At 40.0% G+C, this 26626-nt stretch overlaps 1 protein-coding gene across 4 annotated transcripts in view; it reads right to left on the bottom strand.

Annotated features, from left to right (window-relative positions):
* Fry (FRY microtubule binding protein) overlaps positions 1-26626 on the bottom strand; it is a 444403-nt gene that overhangs the window by 2855 nt on the left and 414922 nt on the right. For 3 of the 4 annotated variants that reach the window (XM_090342231.1, XM_090342232.1, XM_090342233.1), the window contains 3 exons: positions 16706-16723; positions 14795-14905; positions 330-532 (listed from right to left, as the gene is read on the bottom strand). In XM_090342231.1, coding sequence (XP_090198357.1) covers positions 330-532; positions 14795-14905; positions 16706-16723 — 332 coding nt within the window. The remainder of the gene's footprint in view (positions 1-329; positions 533-14794; positions 14906-16705; positions 16724-26626) is intronic. The other variant, XM_090342235.1, reaches the window with a different exon arrangement.

Here is a 26626-nt window from a genome sequence, read left to right as displayed (position 1 = left end):
TTACAGGTGTGAGCCACTAGCTCCTGGCCAGAATGCAATTCTAAAGCATCTAATTTGATATGGCACTCTGGTTCACCTGGTTCTAATGAATTGGAAGATAGCATAAAAATGGGAGCTGGTGGTTTCCATCTACAATCCTAGCCACTAAAGAGACAGACCTGCAGGATCACGGGAGAAGCCTTGGAGCCCACCTTCCATATTGTATTCTTACAAACATACCCCAAAACCCCTAGTCTTTTCCTGGGGTGAATCCATCCATTCCTAACCATAACAAAGGCAGGATTGGTCACATTATTATAAACCATCTCTAAAAGAAACAGCAGAGTGACCTGCATTCCCGGATTTGCCGCAAAGCTTTGCCCAGCTCATTGTTCTTCAGGCACTCCAGCATGGACTGGATGGCAGCTTCCGTGGATGTGAACGTGGGCTCAGACCACGCTCCTTCTATGTAAAGAGGGTCCGTGGCGATGGCTGCAGTGGCTTCCTTCAGGTTCCTCTTCAGGTCACTCAGTTCCCTGGACATATTCAGCAGCTGTTTTTGTAAATAAAATTAAATGTATTTTAGTTGCAGGTTAGGTTTTCCTGTCCACAAGGAAAGAAATTTTGTGACATTGTTCTGGTTAAGCATAAACTTAGTATCTAGGTTAAAAAAAGGCCAGAGGACCGGGAGTTTGGCTTAGTGGTAGAGTGCTTGCCTAGCATGCACGAAGACCCGGGTTCAATTCCTCAGTACCACATACATAGAAAAAAAGCCAGAAGTGGTGCTGAGGCTCAAGTGGTAGAGCTCTAGTCTTGAGAAAGCCCTAGGACAGTGCTCAGTCCCTGAGTTCAAGCCCCAACTGGCCAAAAAAAAAAAAAAAAAGGCCAGGCACCAGTGGCTCACACCGGTAATCCTAGCTACTCAGGAGGCTGAGATGTGAGGATCGCAGTTCAAAGCCAGCCCAGGCAGGAAAGACTGTGAGACTTTTCAATTAACCACCAGAAAACTGGAAGTGAAGTGGTGCTGTGGCTCAAATGGTAGAGTGCCAGCCTTGAGCTGAAGAGCTCGGGGACAGAGCTCAGGACTAGAGTTCACGCCCCACAACTGACCAAAATAAATAAAAGATGACTGCACTACATGGTGCTTTGTATTTTTTTTTTTGTTTTTGTGTCAGGGCCTGAGCACTGTCCTCAAGCTTTCTCAAGGATAGTGCTCTGCCCTTCAGCCACAGTATCACTTTCAAACCAAGGGCTTTATGCAGGCTAAGCAAGTACTCTACCACTAGGCCATATTCCTGGTACAAGCTTTGCATGTTTTAAGCATTAAACAAATTTATATACCAACATATCAACACATGGTGAGGGCTTTGTTGAAAATGTTTTTTTTTTAAACTAAGGGGGGCATAAATGCAAGAGTACAATACAAAAGACACGTTCAAGGATAGGGTAGATCGGTGTTCAAATGCCAATTCTGTAGGACAGTAGGGCTGACAGAATTCCTGCCCCCCCCCAGTGGGTATCTGAGACCTTGGATATTATTGGATCTAATATATACTATTTTACTCCTGTGACAAAGCTTAATGCACAAATTTTCGTACACAGTGAGGTCATCCTATCTTATAACAATATATCAAAAAGTCATTCAAAACATATGATTTTTCTTTTTTGAAATTTCCATTTAATATTTTTGGAGTGGAAGTTGACTGTGGGTAACTGAAATCATGGAAAGCAAAGTGAGATGAAGGGGAGCAGCTCTACTGCTATAAGCTGAATCTGATCTGTCCCCTGAGCTCATGCAGGAGGTAAACCTCCAAAGTTTTAACACTGACCGTGTATAGAAGGTATTTAGTCAGACCCTGGTAGCTGAAGTGTGGAGCCTTTGGGAAGTGAATGGATTAGACCATGACAGTGGAATAGTGATAATTGAGTCCTTGTGGCTTTACAAAGAGAGAATTTACACAGATATACAGGGCTTCCCTTATGATGTGGTAGCAGCCAGAACCAATGCCATATTCTGTGGACTTGAAGCCTCTAAAACTGTGAGTTAAGTAAACCTTTCATCTTTATAATATTGCTGGCTTTTGCTATTTTGTTATGACAGTAAAAGGCTGACTAACTCATATATTATATGGGTGCAATCAAATAAATAGACTTTCATGCACCTCACATTTCTTATCTGGGAGACTGATATTACCCAGTCCATAGGGCTTTTTTTTAAAGGCTAAATGAAATGTATGTAAAATATGTAGTGCAGTTTGGCACACAAGTGATCAGTAAATTGTTACCTATAACCAGATTCAAACTATGTGTTCTCCATTTGTTCTATGCCATGGAAGATGCCTGAACACATAATTTTAAGAAAGAATGAGAGGGATAATTTTAAAGTAATCGTTGTATGCTACAGAAGTAAAGGGTATTTCTCATCAAAATTACTGGAAGTAGTCCAGGCACAGTGGCATGTGCCTGTAGTTTCAGCTACTTGGGAAACTGAAGAAGGAAGATCACTTAAACTTGAGAGTTCAAAGGCAGGTTGGAGAATATAGGAATACCTGGTCTCAAAATAATGGCTGAAACTAAGGATCCCAGAGTGTTCTAATGTAAATCCCAAGAGAGAATCTATGACTACAACTGCTGCTACTCCTCCTCTTACTACTACTTCCACTACTACTTCCTCCTCTGACAGGACTGGGGCTTGAACTTAGGTCCTGGGCACTTCCCTGAGTTTTCCCAAGGCTAGTGCTCTACCACTGGAGCCACAGTACCACTTGAAGCCTTTTCTATGGATGTGGTCCTAAGGGATCAAGTCCAGGGCTTCGTGCATGCTAGGCAAATACTCTACACCAAGCCATAATCCCAGCCCCATCCATGGCTTCTCTACTTGCAACTTTCCTCAAAATATATAAGATGACTATTTTGTTTCTGGATGAAGTTGGCATCTTCTTATACCTTGTTTGCATGTTTCCCTAATACAGTGGCTGATGCTGGCCTCTGGAGTAGGTGGTGGTCTTAATAGAGGAGAAAGGACAAATTGGGTTAGGCCCACAAGGTTTAGCCATAGATAGGTCTGAGATGGTGTCTTAGCCCAGAGAGTTGAGGGGAGGGAGGGCATGGATTAGAAGATAACTTTTATCCAGGCTGATGCTACAGGTTCAGGAAATTACAAGGGAGGTTATGCCGGGATTCCTTACCAAAAGAAGCCTTACAAGAGGGCCTGACAGTGGGAGACATCTAGGTCCTGATTGTTGGCAATTTAAGGCCTAAGGGATTGGAGAACATATCCCTCCTGAGAGGGCTCCAGAGGGAAGTGGTCTGTATGTCTGGTTGTTTAGTTTTATTTTTACATTCCAGAACACTCAAATGCATAATTTTTGTCAGACATCTAGGAGTCAAGATTTCAACAGAAGATCGCAGCCCAGACTGGTGATCTCAATGCCCGCAGTTGCAGACACTGGCATGAGGTGGTCATTCCTCTTCTGTGGACGTAAGCATAGGATAGGGATGGCTGAGTCAGATGTTAGTGCTATTTTTAATTTCCCTGGAATCTCTATGCAGTTTTTTTGTAATGGCTGTGCCAATTCAAAGTCATATTTCATGTGTTTACATGTCTCCTCCCCCTCTCAAAATAACCGTCCTTATTAGTGATGAAGTGACATCTTGTGGTGGTTATAATTTGCATTTCTCAGATGATTAGTGAAATTGCAAATCTCTTCATAGACCATTGGGTTTGTTTTTGTCATCTTTGGAGAAATGTCTTCTTTCATGTGTGGTCTGTATATACTTTTTTCCATACCACAGGTGGCATTTCATTTGTTGGTGTTTCCCTTGCTGTGCAGAAAGCTTTTATTCTGTGATGTAGTCTCATTTATAGATTTCTGTTTTGTAGCTTTTTTTTTTTGGTGGTACTAAGGTTTGAACTGAGGGTCTTATGTTCAAGCAGGTGCATGTGCTTACCACTTGAGCCATGCTCCCAGACACTTTTTGTTGCCTTTTAAATGTAATTTCCAAAGTTACTATCAAGGCTCCAGTTGAAGAGCTCTTCTTGGGGTTTTCTGGTTTCAGGTCTTATAGGCAGGAATTTTATCTACCTCTTTGAATTTATTTCTTTTCACTCTTTTTTGTTTGTTTGTTTGGTTTGGCAGCACTGGGGTTTGAACTCAAAGCTTCATGCTTGCTTCACAGATATTCTTCCACTTGAGCCATATCTCCAACCTGTTTTTAAAAGTTTTTCCTTTTTGCTGGTATGGAGACTTGAGCTCAGGGCCTTGCTGTTTGAATCATGCCTACTGCCTAGGGTTTTCCTGGGTTAATTAGAGATGGGTCTAAACAGACTTTTAGGCCAAGGTTGGCTTTAAACCTTGATCCTTCAGATCTCAGCCTTCTGTGTAGATAGGATTATAGCCATGAGTCACTGGTGTCTGGCTTGCCTTAGTATTTTTTGAGGTATGCTGTTGATTTATGCTGGGGCCAGCTTGGGCTGTGATCCTCCTATTTATGCTTCCCTGACTTTCTGTGGATAATAATGGTGTGTCATTGCACCCAGATACTGAGCTCCCCCAGTAGCTGAGATAATAAGTGTGCCCAGTAACTGGCAGAGATGGAGTCTCTTGAAACTCTTTTTGCTGGCTGTGGACTGCAATCTCCCTATCTCTGCCTAGCTCAATGTAGTTAGAATTACAGACCTGAGCCATTGCTCACAGCCCAATTTCATTCTTTGCATGTGGAACACCACCTAATGAAGAGACCATCCTTTTTCCATTGTGTCATCTTGGTATCTATGTTTAAAACTTATTGGAAAAATATATTTGACGACATTGATTTACTTGCCAATTTCGTATAGCTAAATATGTATACACACTTATGGCTATCATAAAAGAGATAGTTTTCTTGATTTCTTTTTCAGCTGTGTCATTTTATATGCTTATAGTCCTAGTTTATTTTTTCCTCTGGAATTGCTGGGATTTTCTACATAGAGCATCATGTCTACTACAAATAGGGATAATTTTCTTTTTTACTTCTTGCCTTTTCTTTCATCGATTGCCTTTGCTACTGCTGCTGGTACACTGCTGAACAGGAGCTATGGGTGCATTAAATCATAATCTAAACACAAAAGCTTTAATTTGTTCCTCATTGATCATGATTTTTTTCTTTTTTTGCCAGTACTGGGTTTATACTCAGGGCTTTGCACTTGCTGAGTTTGCTTCTTCAATTGGTTTTCTACCACATAAAACCATGCCTCCAGTCCAACTGCAAGGTTTAAATAAATGCTTTTTATTATGTTGAGAAACTCCTATACCTTAACTGTTCAGTTTTTTTTGAGGGAGGGGATGATCATGGAACTTGAACTCTTGGTGCTGTTCCTGGGCTCTTCAGCTCAAGGCTTCTTACTACCTTATCCCCAGAGCCTCAGCCCCACTTCCCAATTTCTAGTGGTTAACTGGAGATATGAGTCTCATGTTCTTTAGTGCCTAGGCTGGCTTTGAACTACAATCTAGCTAGGATTATAGGCATGAGCCACTGCACCCAGCCTGTTCAGATTTTTTTTATTCAATAAAGGATATTGAACTTTATCACATGCTTTGTTTTTATTATTTGAAATGACTTTTGATTAATGCCTTTTTTTTTTTTTGGTCAGTCCTGGGGCATGAAGCCCTTTCCTTGGGCTTTTTTCCTCAAGGCTAGCACTCTACCACTTGAGCTACAGTACCACTTTTGGCTTTTTTCTGTGTGTGAGGTACTGAGGAATTGAACCCAAGTCTTCATGCATGCTAGGCGAGCACTCTTACCACTAGGCAAAATTCCTCCTGGCCCTGATTAATGCTTTTAACTGATACTTCTGTTGATGTGATGTATTTTCATTGATGGGTTTGACTATGATAAATATTTCAGGGATAAATCCCACTTGGTTATGTGGGATATTTTTAATGTTGTTGAATTTTGTTCTTTAGTTTGACAGCACTGTAATTTGAACTCAGCACTTTGCCCCTTCTAAGGCAGGTCTCCTTTACCATTTAAGTCATACCCCTAGTACCATTTAAGTCATACCCCTAGTCCTGGTTGGTAGTATTTTTTTTTGTTGTTGTTGGTTGTGGGGTTTAAATTCTGTTCCTGACCTCTTCAGCTCAAGGCTAGAGCTTTACCACTTGAGCCACAGTGCCACTTCTGATTTTCTGGTGGTTAATTGGAGTCTCACAGACTTTCATGCCTGGGCTGTTTTTGAACCCTGATCCTCAGAACTCGGCCTCCTGAGTGGCTAGGATTACAGGTGTGATCCATTGGCACCTGGATTGTTGCATATATATATATATATATATATATATTTTTTTTTTTTGGTCAGTCCTGGACTTGAGCTCAGGGCCTGAGCACTGTCCTTGGACTTTCTCAAGGCTAGAGCTCTACCACTTGAGCCTTAGCACCCACTTCTGGCTTTTTTTCTATGTATGTGGTACCGAGGAATCGAACCTGGGTCTTGATGCATGCTAGGCAAGCACTCTACCACTAGACCTGCAATTTTCTTTACTTACAGTGTCTTTATTTAGCTATCAATGTGATGTTGGTTTCATAAAATGTGTTTGTAGTGGTTAGCTCTATTTTGTATATGTGTGTACATGTTCTAGCCAGTCCTTGGGCTTGAACTCAGAGCCTTTGCTGTCCATGAGAACTTTTTACTCAAGGCTAGTGCTCTACAACTTGAGCTACAGTGCTATGTCTAGTTTTTTTTTTTTCTTCAGGTGGTTAACTGGAGAGAAGAGTCTCTTGGACTTTGCTGTCTGGCTGGCTTCAAACCATAATTTTCCTATCAGCTTAGGATTACAAGCACTGGCACTGAGATTTTTTGTGACAACACTGGTCCTTGAACTCAGGGCCTTGCATCAGGGCTTTGCTTTTTGGTGGTAAATTGGAGATAAGAGTCATGGACTTGCCTGCCTTGACTGGCTTCTGTGATATGCAAATCATAGCCTCATGTGTAGCTAGGATTCTAGTAGGCCTGAGCTGTAGGCACCTAGCATGAAGTTTGCTTTTTTTTTTTTCCCATTCCTGGGGCTTGAACTCTGGGCCTGGGCACTGTCCCCAGACTTCTTTTTTGCAAGGCTAGCACTTTACCACTTGAGCTACAGCATCACTTTCAGCTTTTTTTGAGTACTTTATTGGAGGTAAGAGTCCCATGGACTTTCCTGCTTCAGCTGGCTTTGACCTGTGATCCTTAGCAGCTAGGATTACAAGCATGAACTACCGGCTCCTGGCTGTTCACTTCTATTTTTTAAGACTAAGAAGAATTGGTAATAGGTTTTTTTTTGCACATTTGGTAGAATTTAGCCATGAAATGCAGGTTTTTATTTAGTGGGAGGTTTTGAGCTACATACTTCTCCAGTCTCTTAGTTATTGGTCTGTGCTGCAAGCTTTCTGTTTCATCCTAGTTTAACCTTGGTGGGCTCTATTTCCTAGGAACTTGTCTGTTTCCTTTGTACTATCCTGTTTGTTAACATATAACTGTATATAATAGTCCCTTTATCATTTTTTTTTGCCAGTCCTAGGCTTGGGCTCAGGGCCTGAACACTGTCCTTGGGTTTTCTCAAGGCTAGAGCTCTGCCACTTGAGCCACAGCACCAGTTCTGCCTTTTTTCTATGTATGTGGTACCAGGGAATTGAATCCGGGTCTTCATGCATGCTAGGCAAGCACTCTACCACTAGGCAAAACTCCCAGCCCCATTTCTTTATTTCTGAGACATCTATTTTTCTATCCCCTCTTAACTATTTTCTCCCTTTTGTGCTGGTACTGAGGTTTTAACTAGGACCTCATGCTTTCCCTCAGCATTTTACAACTGATGCTGTACCACTTCAGCCAAACCTTCACTTCTGGCTTTTTTTCTGGTTAGCTGGAGATGTATCTTAGCGATTTGTGTGCCTAATCTGGCTTCGAACCTTGACCCTAAGATCTCAGCCCTCTGAGGACCTAGGATTACCGGGTGAGCCACTAGTGGGTGCCCAGCCTTGTACTTGATTTTCTGACTTCTTCTTTTCCTTTCTAGGTCTTTTTGATTTTACCCTTCCGCTCCCTCTGTGCCTCCTTGGTACTGGGGTTTGAACACCAGGCCTTGTGCTTACTCAGCAGGTTCTTTATCACTTGGTCCATGCCTTCAGCCCTTTTTTTGCTTTATTTTAAAAAATAGGGTATTATGCTCATGTCTATGTTGGATTGAACACAAGCTGCTTATTTATGCTTCCCTTAAAACTGTAATAGGCACACACACCATACCATCCTTTTGTAGTTGAGATGGGTCTGATGGACTCTTCTGCCAGGGCTTCCCTTTAACTGTGATGCTCCTAATCATTACCTCCTGAGTAGGTAAGATTACAGATGTAAGCCACAATGCTTGGCCCACCTAGGTTTAAATTTTTGTTTACTTTTTCAAAGAAATAACTCTTACACATTTAAAATGATTTTTCAGTTCTCTAATTTCTGATCTGCTTTTTGTTGCTTGCTTTTCTTTGGAACTAAATCTAAAATTACCTGCATAAAGTAGAATGGTAGGTAATTTATAATTTTTTTTTTGCTAGTTTGTTTTGGTAGTACTGGAATTTGACCTCAGGTCTTTGCACTTGCTTGTACAGTATCACCAGAGGTACATCTCCAGCTCTGCTTTTATTAAAAAAATATTTTCATTGTCAGGATAATGTATAGAGGGATTACAGTTATATTTACCAGGCAATAGGTGTATTACTTCTCATGTATTGATAACCCTTCTCATGTTTTTGTCCCCATTTCCCTTCCCCCACCCCTCACAATCATCTTGTTTTCCTCCTTTCTCTTTCCTATTTCAAATAATCAAATAAACGTATATACAATATATCAGGCAACAAAGTCAGATACAGTAACGATTAACCAAAGGGCAACAAAAGAGAAGAGAAATAACATAGTACATTAAGAACAACAATCACACAAGATAAAGCTCTTGTTTCCGTATCGGGTTCCTTTCATTTAGTCTCATCCTATATGATCTTATGTGCCTAGGTTTTAAGGTATTGTAATTCTCTGGTAGGTGAGGACTTGATATGTACTAATTATTACAAATGAGAGAAACCATTGAGCCTGTGTGTTCCTTTGGGTCTGGCTTACTTAAGATTTTTTCCAAGTCTTTCCATTTCTTTACAAATGGGACAATGTCATTCCATTGTGTATAAATACATCTTCTTGATCCAATCATCAAGGGGCATCTGGGTTGGTTCATTAACATCGTTGTGCTAGTGGCTTTAGTATGTCCTTGTTTCTGGACATTTGAGTAAATGTCAAGGAGTGGAATTTCTGGGTCATAGAGGAGCTCTATGTTTAGTCTTTTGAGGAATTGCCATACTGCTTTCCACAATGGTTGAATGAGTTTGCACTCCCACCAATAGTGTAGTAGTGATCCCTCATGGCCACATCCCTTCCAGCATCTGTTGTTATTAGATTTTTTGATCTTGGCCATTCTAACTGGAGTGAGATGGAATCTCAAAAGTTGTTTTGATTTGCATTTCTTTTATGGCCAGAGAAGTTGAGCATTTCTTCATGTGTCTATAGGCCATTCTAATTTCCTCTTCAGAGAAGTCTCTCTTTAAGTCTTTAGCCCACCTTTTACTGGGATGGTTGTTTCTTTGAAGATTTGTTTTGGAGAGATTCATTTTTTTTAGCTTTATGGCAAGTGAAGTTCTTTTCCCACTCTGTAGGCTTTCTATTTAGCTTGCTAGATGTCCTTTGGCATACAGAAGCTTTGCAGTTTAATGCAGTCTCATTTGTCTAAACTTTCTTTAATTTGTTGTGTTTCTGGGTCTTTCTTAATAAAGTTTCAACCTGTGCCAAAGAGACCTAGTGTATTTCCTATTCCTTCTTGTAAAGTTTTCAGGTTATCCGCTTTTACCTCAAGGTCCATTTGGAATAAATCTAGGTTCAGGGTGATATACAGTAATCTAACTTTAGTTTTCTGCAGGTACTTAACCAATTGTGCCAGCACCACTTGTTGAAGTGGCTGTCTTTCTTCCATCATAAATTTTTTTTGGCTCCCTTATCGAAGATTAGGTGGCCATAGGCCTGTGGATTAATTTCTGGGTCTTCAGTTCATTCCATTGGTCCTCAGGCCTGTTCTTGTGCCAGTACCAAGCTGTTTTGGTTACTATAGTCTGTAATAGAGTCTAAAGTTTGGTATTGATATTCCTCCAGCGCTGTACTTTTTGCTAAGAATTGTTTTTGCTATACAGGGTCTTTTATTATTCCATATGAATTTTTTGATTGCTTCCTCTATTTCTTTAAAGAATGACTTTGGGGGGCCGGGAGTTTGGCCTAGAAGTAGAGTGCTTGTCAAACCCAGGTTTGATTTCTTGGTACCACATACATTAAAAAAAAAAAGCCAGAAGTGGTACTGAGGCTGAAGTGGTAGAGCTCTAGCCTTGAGAAAGTTCAAGGACAGTGCTCAGGCCCTGAGCTCAAGCCCAGGACCGGCAAAAAAAAAAAAAAAAAAAAAAAAAGAATGACATTGGGTTCTTTTTTTGCCCTTTAATTAATCTCATATTGTTACTGTATCTGACTTTGTTACCTGGTATATTATATATACACTTATTTGTTTATTTGAAATAGGAAGGGAAGGGGGAAACAAGGTGATTGGGAAGGGATAGGGCAAGGAAATGGGTACAAAAATATGAGAAGGGGTATCAATGTGTGAGAAGTAATGCACCTACTACCTGGCAAATATAACTGTAACTCTTTTATACATTATCCCGACAATAAAAATAAATAAAATAAAAATTTTAAAAAAGAATGACATTGGGTTATTGATGGGTATTGCATTGAATTTGTAGATAGCCCTTGGCAGGATTGCCGTTTTAATTATGTTAATTCTTCCAATCCAGGAGCATAGGAGGTTTTTTCACTTCCTCAGTTTTAATTTTTTTCATGTTTTTAAAGTTATCATCATAAAGGTCTTTGCATTCTTAGTTAATTCCTAAGTACTTTATTTTCTTTGAGGCTATTGCAAAAGGAGTGGCTTTCCTGATTTCTGCCTCCCTCTTCTCGTTGTTGGCATACAGGAAAGCAGTTGATTTCTGAGGGTTAATTTTATACCCTACTACTTTGCCATAGTTTTGCCAGGTCCTCTTTTTGCAATCATTTTCTTTTTCATGGCCTGAGGTTGTCCCCTCACTGTGTTTCTGTAGATCTTGGCCTCCTAAGTAGGTAATTATGGTAGTTTTGTAGATTCTTTGTTCTTTTCTCCTCCTCTTCTGTTGTCTACTTTTGTGGTTTAATAATTTACTGTGTGCTAAACTAATTATCATATCTTTTTGTTTTACTTTGTAGTTACTATCATTGTTATATGAAGCATAGTAGACTATTTAAGCTGATACCTTAATTTCAGTCCTGGATTGAGCCAAAGTCTGATTACTTACTCTTCCTTGAAAACTGTAATAGGTACACATCACCATACCCAGACTTTATTGGTTGAAATTGGGTCCAAAGGCTGGTAGAACACTTATCTAGCATGTACAAGGCCAACACATTAATGCTTCTTCCACAGAAACATCACCATCTAATGCCTTTAATCTCTCAACTTTTGTTGTCATGATGTGTATCTTTTTCTTACTGTATGTTGCTTGATAGTATAACTTATTATAGTTAGTGTGTGAATGTGCGCTGGGACTTGAATTTAGAGCCTGAATGTTGTCCCTTATCTCTTTTGCTCAAGATTGGAACTCTATTTGAGCGACAGCTCTACTTCTAGTCTTCTTGGAGGATAATTGGAGATAAGAGTTGCAGCAACTTTTCTGCCTGGGATGGTTTTGAACCATGTTCCTCAGATCTCATCCCCTTAGGTAGCTAAAATTATTGATGTCCAACATTATTGTAGTTACTTTCATGTTCTTATGATGATGATCATTGTCCTTTCACTTCTGGTAAAATCACTTCCTCAAGCAATTCTCATTAAAACTACTTTGCAGGGGGCAATAATGGGGTCTGAATTCAGATACTCATGTGGGTCAGGCAGTTGCTTATACCACTTGAGCCAGAATTACAGCTGAAGCATTTCTCCTATGGCTGATTATTAGTGGTGATTTCTTTAGCTTTTTAATTGGACACACTCTCAGAGATAGAGCAATCCAGGCATAAGTGACCTCCAAATCAGGATGTCCTCCAGCAACAACTTTGGTTTCAAGATAGTCTGGAGTAGTAGTAGCTTGGGTCATGGGGCTGGGACTGGGAGCTGGGGAGGTTGAGCAAAAGGATAGGAGCTCGGTTTCTGGAGTACTGATGCTCCCAGGCTGTGAGGGAAGGGCAGGCTTCTCCAGTAGCGGACACTCAATTATCTGCACCAGTAATGAGCCTGCTGAGAAGCTCTCACTTACTTATTCCCCAGAGGGAAAATCCATCTGGGTCCTGAATTGACCCCACTGGCTGGATTGGCATCAAAGGCCATACTGAGTTCGGTGTTCCTCAGGGTTTCCACTACTTCCTTGCTCTAGGCTGACCACATTTTTAGCCACTCAACTGAAATATAGTTACTTGGTCATGTTTTGATTATTTGAAAGCATCAGACATCACCAGCTGGCCATCTTGCTGCAACTGTTTTGTTGTTTTTACTTTGCTAGTATTGGGGCTTGAACACAGGGCCTAGGTACTGTCCTTTAGCTTTAAGTTCATTTGAAAGTGGAAGGAAAAGCTGTGAAAGAAAAGTAGTGCGATTTTGCTTTCAGAGAGGGGCCCCAAAAGAGGACTCTGTTCCTTAGCTTTTTTTTTTTTTTCCTCAAGGCTGGTACTCTACCAGTTGAGCCACAGCTCCATTTATGGCATTTTGGTGGTTAACTGGAGATAAAGTTGCATGAATTTTCCTACCTAAACTGAATTTGAACCTTGTTCCCCAGATCTTAGCCTCTTGAGTAGCTAGGATTACCAGCAAAAACCACAGGTGCCAGCTCCAGTTGCTTTTTCAACATGGAAATGGGAGCATGTGTTTAGTTTACAGGACCTTTGTTTCTTGAGCAAAGACACACTTTAAGGATCCCATTAAGAGTAGTCTTTATTTAGGGGCCAGGAGTTTGGCCTAGTGGTTAAAGTGCTTGCCTAGCATGCATAAAGACCCGGGTTCGATTCCTTGGTACCACATATATAGAAAAAGCTGGAAGTGGTGCTGAGGCTCAAGTGGTAGAGCTCTAGCCTTGAGAAAGTCCAAGGACAGTGCTCAGGCCCTGAGCTCAAGCCCAGGACTGGCAAAAAAAAAAAAGAGTAGTCTTTATTTTTCATTGTGTAGTTTATATAGTTGGTAGAGAAAGACTGATTTGTGATTAATTCATAACCAAGGATTTGACATTATCTCCTTCATGTTGGCTTTTGAAAGTTACACCATTTCCCCCTTTTTGTCAAATTGAGTGATATTGGGTTTATGGTTCTTCCTCCTTTGTCCTCTCCTGAGGTGGTATGATTTCCCAGGATCCAACTGCTCTTAGTGGATGAGGTCATCTAATTCTGTCTAGTGGTAACTGCATCATTCCCTTTATCTCTCTCTCTTAACTGCAATTCTTCATATCTAACCAGTTGCAATATAGCAGTCATTAAACCAAGTATATTGGTCTAGTAGGCAGAGGGAGAAGGCTTGACTTTCTGAATGTACAAGTCCTTTACAGTCCTTCATAGACCCTTGTGTCAGCTGTCACACCACTGGTCACCTGACTCATCTGAGACAGCTTCAACTTTGCAGTCCCCTGACCTCTCACAGTTTCACCGATCTTTTTTCCTATCTCTCCCTCCTATTTTTCTTCTCTGTTCATGCCTACTTCTGTCCTGGTTGATTTAAGCACATTCACATCTTTCCTCCACATGTCAGGTAGGTCTACTTGTCATCAAATCCACCTTCTACATTATAAAGGTCTTCCCCAAAACACAGTGTAGCACTTTCTTCTTACTTCTGGTTTCTTGCTTTCTATCAGCCCTCCTTTTCCACTGGTATCTTACAGTCTTTCTCTTTCACACATTTTATGTGAATGCTTTGGTTCTTACTGAACTTCAATTCCATTACTCCATGTTGAAAGATTGCTCCTTTGACCTCTGTAAACTTTAGGCAAGTTAGATGTGTGTCCTCTGTGCTTCCACTGTACTTTCTGCATGCCACTATTAGTTTCTTTCACTCCTAGGAAAACTCTGGCCCACTTGGGAATCGTATGCTTAAGTTATTTTGCATTTTATACCTGATAATATCAAAGCATCCTTGACTAAGCAAGGCACAGAAACTGAAGACATTCAGGCAACACAGTCATTTCCTTCTCTCTCTCTCTCTCTCTTTTTTTTTTTTTTTGCCAGTCCTGGGCTTGAGCTCAGGGCCTGACCACTATCCTTGGGCTTTCTCAAGGCTAGCACACTACCACTTGAGCCACAGCACCACTTCTGGCTTTTTCTATGTATGTGATACCAAGGAATCGAACCCAGATCGTGCATGCTAGGCAAGCACTCTACCACTAGGCCAAACTCCCGGTCCCAATCACTTCCTTCTTAAAGGTAAGAAAGAATCAAAGGATGTCCAGATTCAGGGCTGAGATCAGGGTGACTCAAGTAAGGCACCTAGAATATAAAATGGAGGGCTATCTCACGTTTCTCATCTTAGTAGTTTGCTCTGGAAAACCTTTGGAAAAGGAGAAACAGAAATAAATCCAAACCATTTTATTTCCGACCTGTGCTTGAGCAAAGTAATTCTGTGGGAATGAAATCAAGTGGACAGTTGTAACAGGAGGGAGGACACAGAGCAAAGCATACACTGATGGTTGTGTATGCCGGGATTTGGGGTGGGCAGGCACAGGGACTCACCTCCGGCATGGAGCTCACTTCATGCACCTGGCCGATGAGCTTACAGTACGATTGGAAAAGCAACAGCAGCTGGAAGTGTAGCTTATATAACCTCTGACACAGTTCCAGTTGCTAAAGAAAGAATGTGCAAGGATGAAATTGTTATTAAGGATTATTGTGATACATTGAGTGAAATTTCAGTGGACACACAACACGCACATTTTTTTTTTAATTAAGGAAACATAACTAGCTGTTACCATTCCCAAATGAAATTAAAAAAAAATTCAATCAGTATCAGTGAGAAATTCACAGTGTAATATAGATTGTTATGTTCTACCTAGTGGAAGATGTCTAATTAGATGAGTGGCAGCTATGAAAAGGACCAAGAAAACCACGACATTTGTATTGGTATTTGCCAGTTGAATACCTATAAATTATAGCTGAGTGGCTGTGTGTACTTTTACAGATGACACATTGCTTTTAAAAACAAAGAATTGGTTTTTATTCAAAGCATAGTCGAAAAGCAAATGTGAAGGGGTTAGATTTGCACACTGAGAAGATGTCTGGGAGAGAATTGTAACAGGACATGAGCCACATGGTCCTTGGAGCACTCTGTCAGTTTAAGTGATGAGGCTTCTACTCAGTTCTCAGGACACATTTACTTAATTAAAGAGGTAGAAATGGGGCCATAACAGTTAAAAAAAACCTCAAAAGCTTCTAGAACTTTCTGCACAAGGGTAAAAAAAGCAACTGTACAGAATATCCTTTAATGGTTTCTCTGGAAATGGCCTCTGTAAAGTCTGATGCAAAAGCATTCACAAGTTGTATTCCATCATCAATGATTGCAGAACTCTCTAAAAACTCTATTGTTTTTGCCTACTTTATTTCAGGGATGGATTAGCTCTTTGATAGTGATGGGATTGTAGGATCTTACTACTAAGCAGTCACGCAGTAAAAGTGGGTTAAATACATAGTTAAAAAATGCTTCACTAGTCAGGTTTTCAGTGAGGTGAATTAAGGGTAGTGCTTCCTTTCATTAATAGATTGTTGTAAATGAACTCTACTCAGAATTGAGAGTACTGAGGTCTTTTAAAAAATTGTTTTCCCAAGCCAGTTTAAGAATTTAGGTTTTAGGTGGTATATGTTATTGACACTATGCATAGAATTTTGATGCAGATTTTTTTTTTGCTAGTCCTGGGGCTTGAACTTAGGGTCTGAGCACTGTCCTTGTGCTTTCTCAAGGTTAGCATTCTATGACTTGAGCCACATCACCACTTTTGGCTTTTTCTATGTATGTGGTACTGAGGAATCAAATTCAGGTCTTTGTGCATGCTAGGCAAGCACTCTTGCCATTAGGCCCTTTGATCCTGATTTTTAAATGTAAAAAAAAATTCATGCTAAGACTATATTTAATAAGTTCCTTTCTAGCCATTCCGTCTCTTCTCTTCATTGCTCCTAGGGAAAAATCTATTCCAATTAGGTGGATTTAATTAGCTTAAGTTCTCTTTGATTTCAGTAAAACACTTTCTATGGTCATTTAAACTTTTCTGTATGGAAATCTTTTGAAGTCTGCTATGGAAGATAGCTGCCAGGTTCTTGCAAAATAAATGCTGAAGTATTGTTTAAAAACAATGCTACCTTCCCAGTTTAGGCTGAAATCTAGCTATGAATACTCTGGCTTTCCTGCCAAGTAATAGTAGTTATTATTTAAAATATCCCATTGGTAGTATGATAATTCATAGCAATGTAGGTTTGAACTTTGGTGCAAAAGCATCCCAAAAGGCTACTGATAATAAGTTGGCATGTCTCAATCTACCAACGAAAATAAATAAAAAAGGGAAAACATGCTAAATGATAGTTAACAAAATAAAATAAGGCTTGTTATGGATCCATGCCTAAATGGACAAAGAGTATGAAAGAAAGTTAACTTACTGCAAGAGATTCCATTTGCTACACAGCAAGCATGGCACAGGAAACAAAGGAAAGGAAAGAAAGTACAGGGTCAGTGTGAGCATGCAACAGAAAGCAAGGCCCTCTTCCAAGAGCAGAACCGTCAGCCGTATTAGCATTGCTGGCCCAAAGTTGATCAGTGGGCTAATGTTGTACTCTGAAACGTGCACAGCATTCCAGTTAAAACAAGCTCTAATGGGCCACATACCACTGAAAAAACAGAACTTTTAGTCTTTTAGCATCTCTGATTAATTGGTTTAAATTTTTTTAAGTTAATCTTGGAGACCAGATGTAACTCACTACTTGTTTTTAGTGCATAAATGTGTGCAGTTACGCCAACATAGTAAAGTTGTGAATGGAGCCAACTAATTTGGACCCCACCCTCATTTTAGTATTGCTTTATATTAGTTTTTTATATGTTATATTTCATATATCTACCAAACTATGACTACACAATTAATGCTAAATATAATCAACAGTCCAAGAGTAGTTTCTTTAGTTGGATTATCTTCCATATTGACTGCTAAATAATTTCAAAGAATTAAACACTGTATACTCAAATATAAGAAAGAGTAAATAATTTTCTAGCATGTTATTTATTTTTTGCTGGTCCTGAGGCTTGAACTTTGGATCTAGGTGCTAGTACTGAGCTCCCTGTGTTCAAGGTTAGCACCCTATCACTTGAGCCACAGCATCACTTCCAGCTTTTTCTGTGATTTTTATTAGAAATAGAAGTCTCATAGACTTTACTGCCTGGGCTGGCTTTGAACTGTGATCTTCAGATCTCAGCCTCCTGAGTAGCTAGCTTTAGAGGCATGCGCTACTAGTGCCAGTTGCATTTCTTTTTATAATAGCACTGATAGCTACATTTCAGGAAGTAGTAAAAAATAATATTCATTTTAAAGCAGCCATATTTAACTACAGGTACCACTTTTTGATGTTACCATACTGTAACTATAGCATTATATAAAGTTTATTTTTGGTGAGGGTACTGGGGCTTGGGTGCACTTTTCACTTAGTTTTTTCACTGAAGGCTGGTGCTCTACCACTTGAACCACACCTCTACTTGCAGCTTTTTGGCAGTTAAGTGGAAATAAGTCTTATGGACTTGCCTGCCCAAGCAGGCTTTGAACTGCAGTCTTTAGATCTCAGCCTCCTGAGTAGCTGTGATTCCCTGATTAATTGCTCATATCACATACCAAGGACTGTTTTGTCCAGTGAGTAGTTTCTTAGACCTTGACAGGAATATCTTCCAGTTTTAAAAGATGAACACCTGTAAACCATGATATATATTACAAGGCTAGAGAGATTTGATATTTACAAGAACATTCTTTGTCTAGACTTTCTGCAACCAAACCTTAGATAATGAAATGTAAGGTTATTTCAGACAGGTGTACAGGGTCAGTCTTCATCTCTCTGTAATTTAATTTTCCACTGTGAAGATTTTTTGGAAGCCGTTCAATATAACTCAAGTATTTAATATGCTCATTGGTAGTGTTGTACCAAGATTGTCCCATGTTCTGGGAATGACCCTCTTCCCCCCTTGCATAGGGCCCATGTACTTGAACCCCAGGGGCAACAGCTTGGTGCTCAGTGGTTAGACACCTGAGCTCTGATTCGACCAGTGGTCTGAGTTATCAAATAGCCAATCAGGTAATTGTAATTTCCCTATAAAAGCTGTGTAAAGTTCTTGCTCAGGGCCTTTCAGCGTTGCCGGCTATGGGTACACAGAGGCCCGAGTCTAGACTAGTAAATAAACGACCCTAGCTTTTTAGCTTTGATTGTGGCCTCTGGTGGTCTTTTCGGGGTTCTAGGAATTCAGGTACAACAGTAGGAAGTGCTTTCTTTTGTGCCAGTACTGATTATGAATAAAAGCAAATGAAACTCTGTAATTCAGGCCTGGTGCTTAGGAATGTCACTGTGCTTCCTCCCCCTTGGCTCTTGGAACACAACATACTAAGTTCCCTGAGAGAGCCAAATTTGATCAGCACCAGGCTGCAAAATCCTTCCTTTTTAGGAAGGCTAGTCCAAGCTTCCTTGAATTTATTATCCTCAGAATCCTTTTTAAGGCCACAGTCTGGGCCTTTATTTGTATTTAGAGGTCTAAAAGATAATGAAAAATACCTTTTGAGGGGCTGTTTCCGAGAAAGTATTAAAAGTTGCTTTTTTCCCCATACTACTGTTTTCCCATTTTAAATACAAATCCTTTAGAAGCTTTATGAATTTATCTCTGTTCTAGGATCCTCAACTTCTTTTTAAAAGCTCATGTTCTGGGAGTTGACATTGTTTTATTTGACCAAAAGGAGTTTCTTCAAGCCCTGTTACTTCTCTCCTAACATGGCTTGATTTATAACATCAGATTTGGACCTTGGTCATGAAAAATAAGAACCTTTTTAGCCTATGATATAGATACATATAGAGATATATTTTGAGGTACTCAACTATTCTAAACTATCTAAAGGATAGACAGGGGAAAAGTCTTGTTTCATATTTAACTTGTTCCATTTATATACAGGTACAAGTTACAGGCATCTCATGCATAGGCTACATGCATGGAACTAAGGTCAGGGTCTAGAAGGACTCTGACGGTTGCAATGATAAAACTGTTGGACTTGAGGTCCAAGTCCAAGTAGTGCTTAGAAATATCTTTTGATATTTGATTTTAGTCAAATGACCAAGAAGTGGTTAGAAATACCTTGTGGATGATGGATATGTCAACTACAATCCCTTATAACAAATGACATGGTTTTAGATTTCTGAAAAACTGGGAAGATGAATGGTGTTGACTAGTTACAGGGCCAAGAATGAAGGTGATCATGAGACGAGTCCTTGACCTACAAGCAACTGATTAGTGGAATGGGAAGGTCAATGGAAACTAGAATCCTAAATTAGGAGTGCTGGTTGGAAGTAGGGAAACTTTTTTTTAATGCTGGTAAAGTTTGAACTTAGCTTTTTCTCTTTTCTTTTCTTTTTCTTTTTTTTTGGTGCCAGTCCTGGAGCTTGAACTCAAGAGCCTGAGCTCTGTCCTTGGACTTTTTCCTCAAAGCTAGCACTCTGCCACTTGAGCCACAGCACCACTTCTGGCTTTTTCTATGTATGTGGAACAGAGGAATCGAACCTGGGTCTTTGTGCATGCTAGGCAAGCACTCTACCACTAGGCCAAACTCCTGGCCCTTCCTGAGCTTTTTCTCTCAAGGCTAATGCTTTTCCACTTGAGCTATAGCTCTACTTGAAAAATTTTTGGTGGTTATTGGTGATAAGAGTCTCATGGACCTTTCTGCCCCAACTAGTTTGGTTGGATCCACAATCCATAGATTTCAGTCTCAAGTGTAGCTAGGATTATAGGTATGAGCCACTGGTGCTTGGAAATGTTCTTACTTCTTGATAGACATAGGTGATAAAATATTGGTCAGGCAAGGGATATAAAAATGAAACTGATCTGATGAGATCCATGAACATCACATGGCTTGTTTCCTTTCCTCTTTAGTATATAAGTATATAGCCGACCCCCCCCCCCTTTTTGTGGGTCATGGGGCTTGAACTCTGGGCTGGGTACTATCCCTGAGCTCTTCAGTTCAAGGATACCACCCTACCCCTGGGTCTGGGTGTTGTCCCTGAGCTCTGCAGCTCAAAGTTACCGCCCTACCTTTGAGCCACAGCCCCACTTCCCTTTCTAGAGGTTAATTGGAGATAAGAGTCTCCAGTCCTTTTGTGCCTGGATGAGTTGAACCTCAGATCTCGGCCCTCCTGAGCAGCTAGGATTACATGTGTGAGCTACCACACCTGCCTTGTTTGTTTGTTTGTTTGGTGAGGCTTGAACTCTGATCCTGGGCCCTTTCCCTGAGTTTAAGGCTACCCGCCTCTGAAGCCACAGTGTCACTTCCAGCTTTCTGGTGGTTAAATGGAGATAAGAGTCTCACAGACTTAAGTGCCAGGGCTGGCTTTAAACCTTGATCCTCAGATCTCAGCCTCCTGAGTAGCTAGGATTACAGGTTTAAGCCACCCCACCCAGCTTAAACCATATTTTGTATTCTGGAAGAAGTGTTGTTACAATCACCAAAAAGCCTACTTCATTTACCAGTCATATTTGTATTAAAAAATTCTTCCCCAAGGGTCGGGAAGTTTGGCCTAGTGGTAGAGTGCTTGCCTAGCAAGCACAAAGACCCAAATTTGATTCCTTGGTTACCACATACATAGAAAAAACTGGAAGTGGTACTGTGGCTCAAGTGGTAGAGTGTTAGTGTTAGTGGGAAAGCTGAAGGACAGTGCTCAGGCCCTGAGTTCAATCCCCAAGAATGGTTAAAAAAAATCTTCCCCTTGCTGGATGCTCACACCTATAATCCTACTTAGGAGGTTAAGATCTCAAGGGCCACAGTTTGAGACCAGCCGAGGCAGAAAGGTCTGTAAGACTTCATCTTCCAAATATTTAGTGAAAAGCAGGTCTAGGGTGGAGATTGGCACTTAAGCAAGTTCTAACCATTGAGTTCAAACCCTAGTATCATAAAAAAATATATTTCCCTCCCAAATACACTTCTCAAGGATTAGATATTCTTTGCTTCAAAACATGGTTTGTTCTGAACACTTTTTGAAACTATTCAAACATACTTCCATAGTAAGTAAGCTCAGCCAACCCATGCTTGCATATAACATACACAGAACTATTCTGCACAGGTGAAAAGAATACTATCTTTTGTTGTGCATTTTGGAGACTGTATGGAGAGGAATAGTTTTCTATGAAGAGAAACTATCCAAGTATAGTGATGATTACTGGTACCTTGCTCTTCAGCATGAGGAATTCAAAGGACAGCCAGATGGAGGTCTATATGGATGACTGATAGTGGTAGCTTATTGTTGTTGCTTGGGAAGGGGAACTAGTATTGCTAGACTCTTTTTTTTTTACCTTAAGAACAACAATCATTCATTATATGGCTTATGTTTACATCATATTTTAAATGACAAGTTTAACAAGTGTTCAAGGAGGGAATCTCTATTTACAATCACTGGGACTTAGTCAAAATTTAGATCTTAGTCAAAATTAGGCTAAGGGTTTGTATGTCATAGAAACAAATTAATTTATGAAATAAAACATTATGTCTATAGAGTCATAGGTTTTTATGTCTATATAGTTATGTTTGTATTTCCATTACCATGTCCATAGCTTTGGGTATGCAGTTATTGAGTCCTTGCTCTTGTACTCTGGATTTAATAGCCGCATATTAAGGATACCATGCGCCTTTTGTTCCTTAGGTCTTGACTTGTCTCACTCAACATGATTTGCTCTAGATTCATTCACTTCCCTGAGAATGCCATTATTTTATCTTGTCTGTTGGCTATGTAGAATTCCATTGTGGATATATACCACATTTTCTGTATCCATTCATCTGCAGTAGGGCATCTGGATTGTTTCCATCGCCTGGCTATTGTGAATAGTGCACAGATGAACATAGCTGAGCAGGTGTCTTTATAATATCCTGGGTCATGCTGTTCAGGATAGATGCCCAGAAGTGGTATGGCGGGATCATAGGGAAGGTCTATTTTCAGTTCTTTAAGGAACCTCCACACTGCTTTCCAGACTGGCTGAAGTAGTCTACATTCCCACCAGCAGTGTAGTAGGGTTCCTTTTTCTCCACAACCCCGCCAGCAACTGTCATTGTCTGAGTTCCAAATCTTGGCCATTCTTGTTGGGGTAAGGTGGTATCTTAGGGTTGTTTTTATTTGCATTTCCTTTATGACCATAGATGATGAACATTTTCTCATATGCTTTTCTGCCATTTTAATCTCTTCTTCTGATAGGTTGCTAGACTCTCTTAATTAGAGACCCCAGAAATCCCATTTTGAGCATATATGAAAAATTTTAAAGGATCGCTTTAAAAATATTCAATTTCCAGCAATCCTTAATAATGAATAGAAATTGCCAGGTGCCAGTGGCTCATGCCTGTAATTTTAGCTACTCAGGAGACTGAGATCTAAGGATTGCCATGCAAAAGCCAGCTGGACAGGAAAATCGGTGAGACTCTTCTATCCAATTAGCCATAAAAAGCTGGAGTGGAGCTGTGACTCAAGTGATAGAATGGTAGCTTTGAGCACAAAAACTCAGGGACAACATTATGGCCCAGAGTTTTTTTTTAGGTGGGGGTGGAGTGGGATGGGGGTAGGGGGTAAGAGAAATTGGCTTCTGGCAAAAACCAGATTGGACTGGACTAGTTTTGGAGGTAGCTTACACACTGAAATAATGTCTAGCAGACTGATATCTCTATTTAGGAATTTACTTTGCTAGGTTTAGTCAAGAAAAGAATACTAGTGCAAAGTGCACACTTCTTTAAAATGTGGGTTTGTAATGTACTTTCTATCTGGTAAATATCATGTAACCCTTCTATTAATTACAATAAAAAATATATGAAAAAAATAAAAAAATAAAAATAAAAATTCATGCTAGACACTGAAAAAAAAATGTGGGTTTGTAAGGTATCCCCTTTATATCAATTTATTCCTGAAGTTAGAAAAACTGTCTTAAAAAGAGAAATGTAGAGAATCATTTGGAGGCCCAGTGTTCATTGAGTTTTGTCTTGGGGATGGAATCCAAATGGCAGTTCTAATTAGCAAAATCTCTTGACCAACTCTTGGTTGTAAGATCATTCTATTTATTTCTCCTCAAGCCTACTTTTTGTGTGTAAAAATTTCTCTCCCTAGTTTATTCTCATTGATCATTTTTTTGGCCTTATCTTTTTGTCACCTGTGATAGGAACCAAGATTTTCTCATTTTCTGATTACCCCCCTCCAAAAAAAACCCGCCAAAAAACATAAAAAACTAGACTTTAAGCTCAGCAGTGGGTTAGTCAAGGCTGGTGGAATAAAGAGTAGGTGGTTTGAGAGTGTGTAGTTCTGTGGCCAGGTTCCTTCCAGGGTACACTAAGTCAAAAAATTTAAACATCATATATATAAGTTGCCTAACCTTGTCTAACTTATTGGAATTTCTGACTTCTCTTTTTGGTGGCATATAATTTGCTTTTAGGCCAGGCTCAGAACCCATAACTACCACAGTGGGAAGCACTGTCCTCCTAACAACTTGTTGCTGCCTGAGTTCTCTGGTCACCTATGTGTATGTGAATCCCTCAGTACAATTTGAAACACCAAGCCAGTACTAACAATGGGGCCCACATTAGGGTTGGTTTTACAAAATGTTGGAAACATCAGACTAGAAATTTGCACTCCTTTCATTCTTGTCCTACAAATCCCAGAACTCACCACTTCCTAGGTGTTTTATGGACTCTTATTACTTATGCAGATTCCTTATGCAGATTCCTAAAACCTGGAAGGAAGCTGACATTTAAATATCTTATATGGGAATTACCCTCTAGTTCCTATATGTTTTTTTTTCCTCCATAAGTAATAAAAAGCTTGGATAGATGGAAAGTCCTTTAGAGTTTGCCTCTTAGCTTTAGTATTCCATCTGCAAAATGAAAACCCTTGTTCCACAGGATTACTGTAAAGAATCATAGTATATGTGAATAGCATTTGAAAAACATTATTTTCCTCTCCAATTTTAGTATTTTCAATCCTTTACTGTAATGCTGAGTTGTCCCATATAACTTAATGAAGACAGATTTGATTTTTTCTTGATCTTTGGGTTTGGGGTAGGGAGGAATAACCTGGACAAAATTTAGACATGTGCTGCATAATAATGTGTTGATCAACAAAAACCCCACATATATATGTGTGTGTATATATATATATACATATATATAAAATAGTGGTCTCATAACATTGTACCATCCAGTCATGTTGGAGCCTTCAGACTACTGAACAAACAGTGTATTCGCCAGGTATGATTTGAGCAAAGAAAATGGAGATGGAAGAGTTAGAAATGAGTAGGAAGACTAGGGACATTTTTGATGGAGGAAGATGAAGAACCAAGAGGGAAAAAAATGTAACTAAACAACAAAAAAAATTTCAACAGTGAACTATAAGGAAAATAGGGACATATCTTAAGTTAGTCTATTTCCCAATGCTCTAATTTTAACTAGACTTTCCATGTATATGATTTTCCATATATATATATATATATATATATATGATTAACTAGAAAACTCTGAGTGAATCATTTGGTTCTAAAAATGTAGAACATACAAGTGTATTTTCATAAGAGTATTTATTTCAAAGGGCATAGTAGGATTTGGTGATTAAAGATGAGATTTTTATTATGTGCCATATATACCATACTACTATAAAGTAGACTAAGCTGGTGCTGGTGGTAACTCCTAACCTGATAACTATTTTCTGCACTTTTTTTTGGCCAGTCCTGGGGTTTGACTCAGGACTGACTGTCTTTGGATACTTTTTGCTCAAGGCTAATGCTCTGCCACTTGAGTTACAGTAACACTTCTGGCCTTTTCTGTATATGTAGTACTGAGAAATCGAACCCATGGCTTCATAAATGCTAGGCTAGCACTCTACCACTAGGCTACACTCCCAGCCCTCTGCACTGGGTTTGTGCAGCAGAGAACAAGAGGAAGGTCTGAGCTGGAATCAAGTGGGTGTGGCTCATGCTTGTACCACAAATTGCTTACTAGGCTGAGATCTGAGGATCCCAGTTCAAAGCCAGCCTGGTCAGACAAATCTGAGGCTCTTTATCTCCCAATTAACTGGCAAAAGGCTGGAAATGGAGCTGTGGCTAAACAAGAGTACTACCTTTGAATGAAAAACCAAAGGAACAATGCCCAGGCTCAAGTTCAAGCACTAGTACCAACTCTCTCTCTCCCTCTCTCTCTCTCTCCCTCTCTCTCTCTCTCTCTCTCCCTCTCTCTCTCCCTCCCTCTCTCCCCTCTCTCTCCCCTCTCTCTCCCCTCTCTCTCCCTCCCCTCTCCCTCCCCTCTCCCTCCCCTCCCTCCCTCCCTCTCTCTCTCTCTCTCCTCTCTCTCTCTCTCTCTCTCTCTCTCTCTCTCTCTCTCTCTCTCTCTCTCTCTCTCTCTCTCCCTCTCTCTCTCTCGTTCTCTCGTTTCTGGGGAATGTGAATTGGCAGAGATTACCCAGATGTCACACATGCCTAAGTTTACTGTGACTGGTAGCTGCACATTCATCTGCCCATAAACGATTTCATATTTTTTACTTAATAGCCAAACTATAATTCTACCTTTACCTTTATTCATTAGTCAGAGAGACTTAGACAGGTCAAGCTTACAACATGGGTAAGTACCACATTCATGTGCTTCCATTTAGAGAGGACTGAATGACTTAAGGACGTCAAGGTTCTCCATAAACCAACCATTCAGTGAACTATAAATGTGTGTCAACAAGGGGGGCAGAAACTACAAGTCAATACTCTTATTTTCCTCTCGTGTCTTCAGAAAAAGCATGAAAGGGCTCACCAAAACAGTTATTCTCAGGACTATAAATTTGTTCAGTAACAGTTACTGGGCTGAAATCTTTTCTTGCTTTATTAGTCAAATCTTGTTTCTAATGGAGAAAATGATTTCAGATCGCTTGGAGGTTAGGCAACATAAAATGTCTTTCAAGTAAGGAAATGGTAATTCCAAGGTAATGCCAACGCCTTCTTGCCTAGATGCTGACAGTAACTTACTACGTTTTATCATCCCTTTTAGCCCAGTCTGTTTCCACAGTGGATACAACTAGAAAGCCTTAATCTGACTCTCTACACCACTACAACTTTTTCCAATTGAAGCACCATATAAAGTCCTGCATGAGCAGGCTCTATGTCTCCAGATTTCTCCAATTTTCCTTCAAGTCACTTTCTGATCTACGTTTTTTTTTTCTTTGCCAGTCTTGGAACTTTAATTCTCAGGGCCTGGTTACTCTCTCTGAGCTTCTTTTGCTCAAGGCTGGCACTCTACCACTTTGAGCAACAGCGCTACTTCCAGCTTTTTCTGTGTATGTGGCACTGTGGAA

Source organism: Megascapheus bottae, chromosome 11 (assembly GCF_031878675.1).
Source record: "Megascapheus bottae isolate mThoBot1 chromosome 11, mThoBot2.hap1, whole genome shotgun sequence".
Lineage (NCBI taxonomy): Eukaryota > Metazoa > Chordata > Mammalia > Rodentia > Geomyidae > Megascapheus > Megascapheus bottae.
This window is presented reverse-complemented; position numbering and strand designations above follow the sequence as displayed.